Source organism: Seriola lalandi, unplaced genomic scaffold, assembly GCF_002814215.2.
Source record: "Seriola lalandi dorsalis isolate HSWRI2012SDOR001 ecotype SW California unplaced genomic scaffold, Sedor1 jcf7180001963649, whole genome shotgun sequence".
In the NCBI taxonomy this organism is placed as follows: Eukaryota; Metazoa; Chordata; class Actinopteri; order Carangiformes; family Carangidae; genus Seriola; species Seriola lalandi.
Genome location: NW_019434317.1, coordinates 1 through 1,632, shown reverse-complemented (window position 1 = coordinate 1,632; position 1,632 = coordinate 1). Strand labels below are relative to the sequence as shown.

The following is a 1,632-nucleotide window of genomic DNA, read 5'->3' as shown; positions in this document are numbered from 1 at the left end:
CTCAGTGAATTGGATCCACAGGTGGAAGGTGAAAAAAGTACGTTCACCAGAGTTATGTACTTAAGTACAACTTTGAAGTTCTGGTGGTTTACTTGAATATATTCATGTCATGTATTTTTATTCTTTGGCTCCACTACATTTTAGAGGAAAATATTTTATATATATTAATATAACAACATATTTTTTATAATTATTTCATTAATTTTAACAGTCTAAAAAAGGGACCATTCTTTGGAGTTAGTACCTTTATTTTTTATACTTACTGTGTACAGTTCACAGCTAGAATTTTGTATTTCTGAAGAATATTTGTATAATATAAGAATAAGAATAAGAATATTAGAAGAATAAGATTATTTGTGTTTTTTCCAACTGTACTTATAATAATCTTATAATAATAATAATAATAATATTAATAATAATCTAATATAAATATTGGATTAGATTAATATTATCTAAAATATACAAGTAAATATTTAGACAAGTTTTTAAATGATATGGAACAGTTTTAAAATAATTTATTTTGAACCATCAAAATATGTTAAAACATTTTTTTCTTCAGCAAACAAAAAACATCAAACATAATTTACAAATATCATATGATTCCCTATAAAGGTCAAGTAATATAAAAAAAGTGTATATAATTAATCAAAATGATGGGGCAGTAATTACTACAGTATATCTGTTGCATAAGACATTAATCCACACCAGTCTGTCAATTCTCAACGCAAAATGTGTTGTTTTATTGTCCAAAGATGAAGTGTAGTATTTCTACTCACAGCGATGGGAAAGGATGAATCCAACATTGCAATGAAGTAGTTAAGTCTGTGAACAACTTAGATGATTGTCTTGTGTTGTCACTTTGTGACGTCAGCATCATATATGAAGTCTTCTGGTAGTTTCTCAGCAGGTATGCGCCTCAGCTGCTCATCATACCTGCGGAGAGTCCAGAGTTTCTCCAGTTCATACACGTCTCTGGTCTCTGGCAGCATGAAGTGAACAACCATATTACCTAAGGTGAAGGCAAACGGACACTAGTAACGACAAAAACAAAACACCAGTGTATATAAACAACAGTGTAAATTGGACACTTAAAAGATAGGATCTCTGCGTTTTATATACCAAAGTCAATACACATCCAGTCCTCTGTATCCTTCCCTTCTATCTTGACATTTGGATCTTCATCTTTCTTCAGAAACTTGTACTGGAGGAAAAGCATCATTTGTGTAAATTTTAAAAACACAGGCTGAACATATTAACATGTGACAAAGAGAGAAAAGGCATCATTTACCACTTTGATAGCATAAAGTGCCATTGCGCGGAGGTGTCTCGGTGATACACCACTGACGACAATGAAGTTTTCAGCATATTTGATCTGGTCTGGAACTTTGATCACACAGATGTCTACCGCATTTTCCTGACGTAGTAGAGACACCAGCGTATCTAGAGTGAAAGTCTCTGAGAGTCCTGGAGAAAACAACGGTGAAACATTTCGTCTGACAATATTCAAGCATAAATGTGGCTCTACAGTGTCTGGATGCAACAGCACATATCTTTTTTTCGACTCACTGCTGAAACAGATAAACGCAGTCACACACAATAATTAAAGCAATGCAGGTTTACTGAGTTACCTTA

General features: G+C 32.8%; 1 protein-coding gene across 1 annotated transcript; it reads right to left on the bottom strand.

The window, feature by feature from the left end:
* Nucleotides 1-712: 712 nt before the first annotated feature.
* LOC111648590 (mitochondrial assembly of ribosomal large subunit protein 1-like) lies at nt 713-1,456 on the bottom strand. Its single transcript, XM_023398390.2, has 3 exons — nt 1,289-1,456; nt 1,120-1,201; nt 713-1,009 (listed from the first exon to the last, which is right to left on the bottom strand). Exons 1-3 carry the CDS (start codon nt 1,310-1,312, stop codon nt 855-857), a joined length of 261 nt encoding a protein of 86 aa, XP_023254158.2. The 5' UTR covers nt 1,313-1,456; the 3' UTR covers nt 713-854.
* Nucleotides 1,457-1,632: the final 176 nt, after the last annotated feature.

What these genes read in the sequence shown, in the direction of transcription:
- LOC111648590 (XM_023398390.2), bottom strand. Translation starts at nt 1,312, where the DNA reads ATGGCACTTTATGCTATCAAAGTG. An exon ending in CACTTTATGCTATCAAAGTG is followed by an intron (nt 1,202 to 1,288) that starts GTAAATGATGCC and finishes CTTTTCCTCCAG; the next exon opens with TACAAGTTTCTGAAGAAAGA. An exon ending in CTGGATGTGTATTGACTTTG is followed by an intron (nt 1,010 to 1,119) that starts GTATATAAAACG and finishes CCTTCACCTTAG; the next exon opens with GTAATATGGTTGTTCACTTC.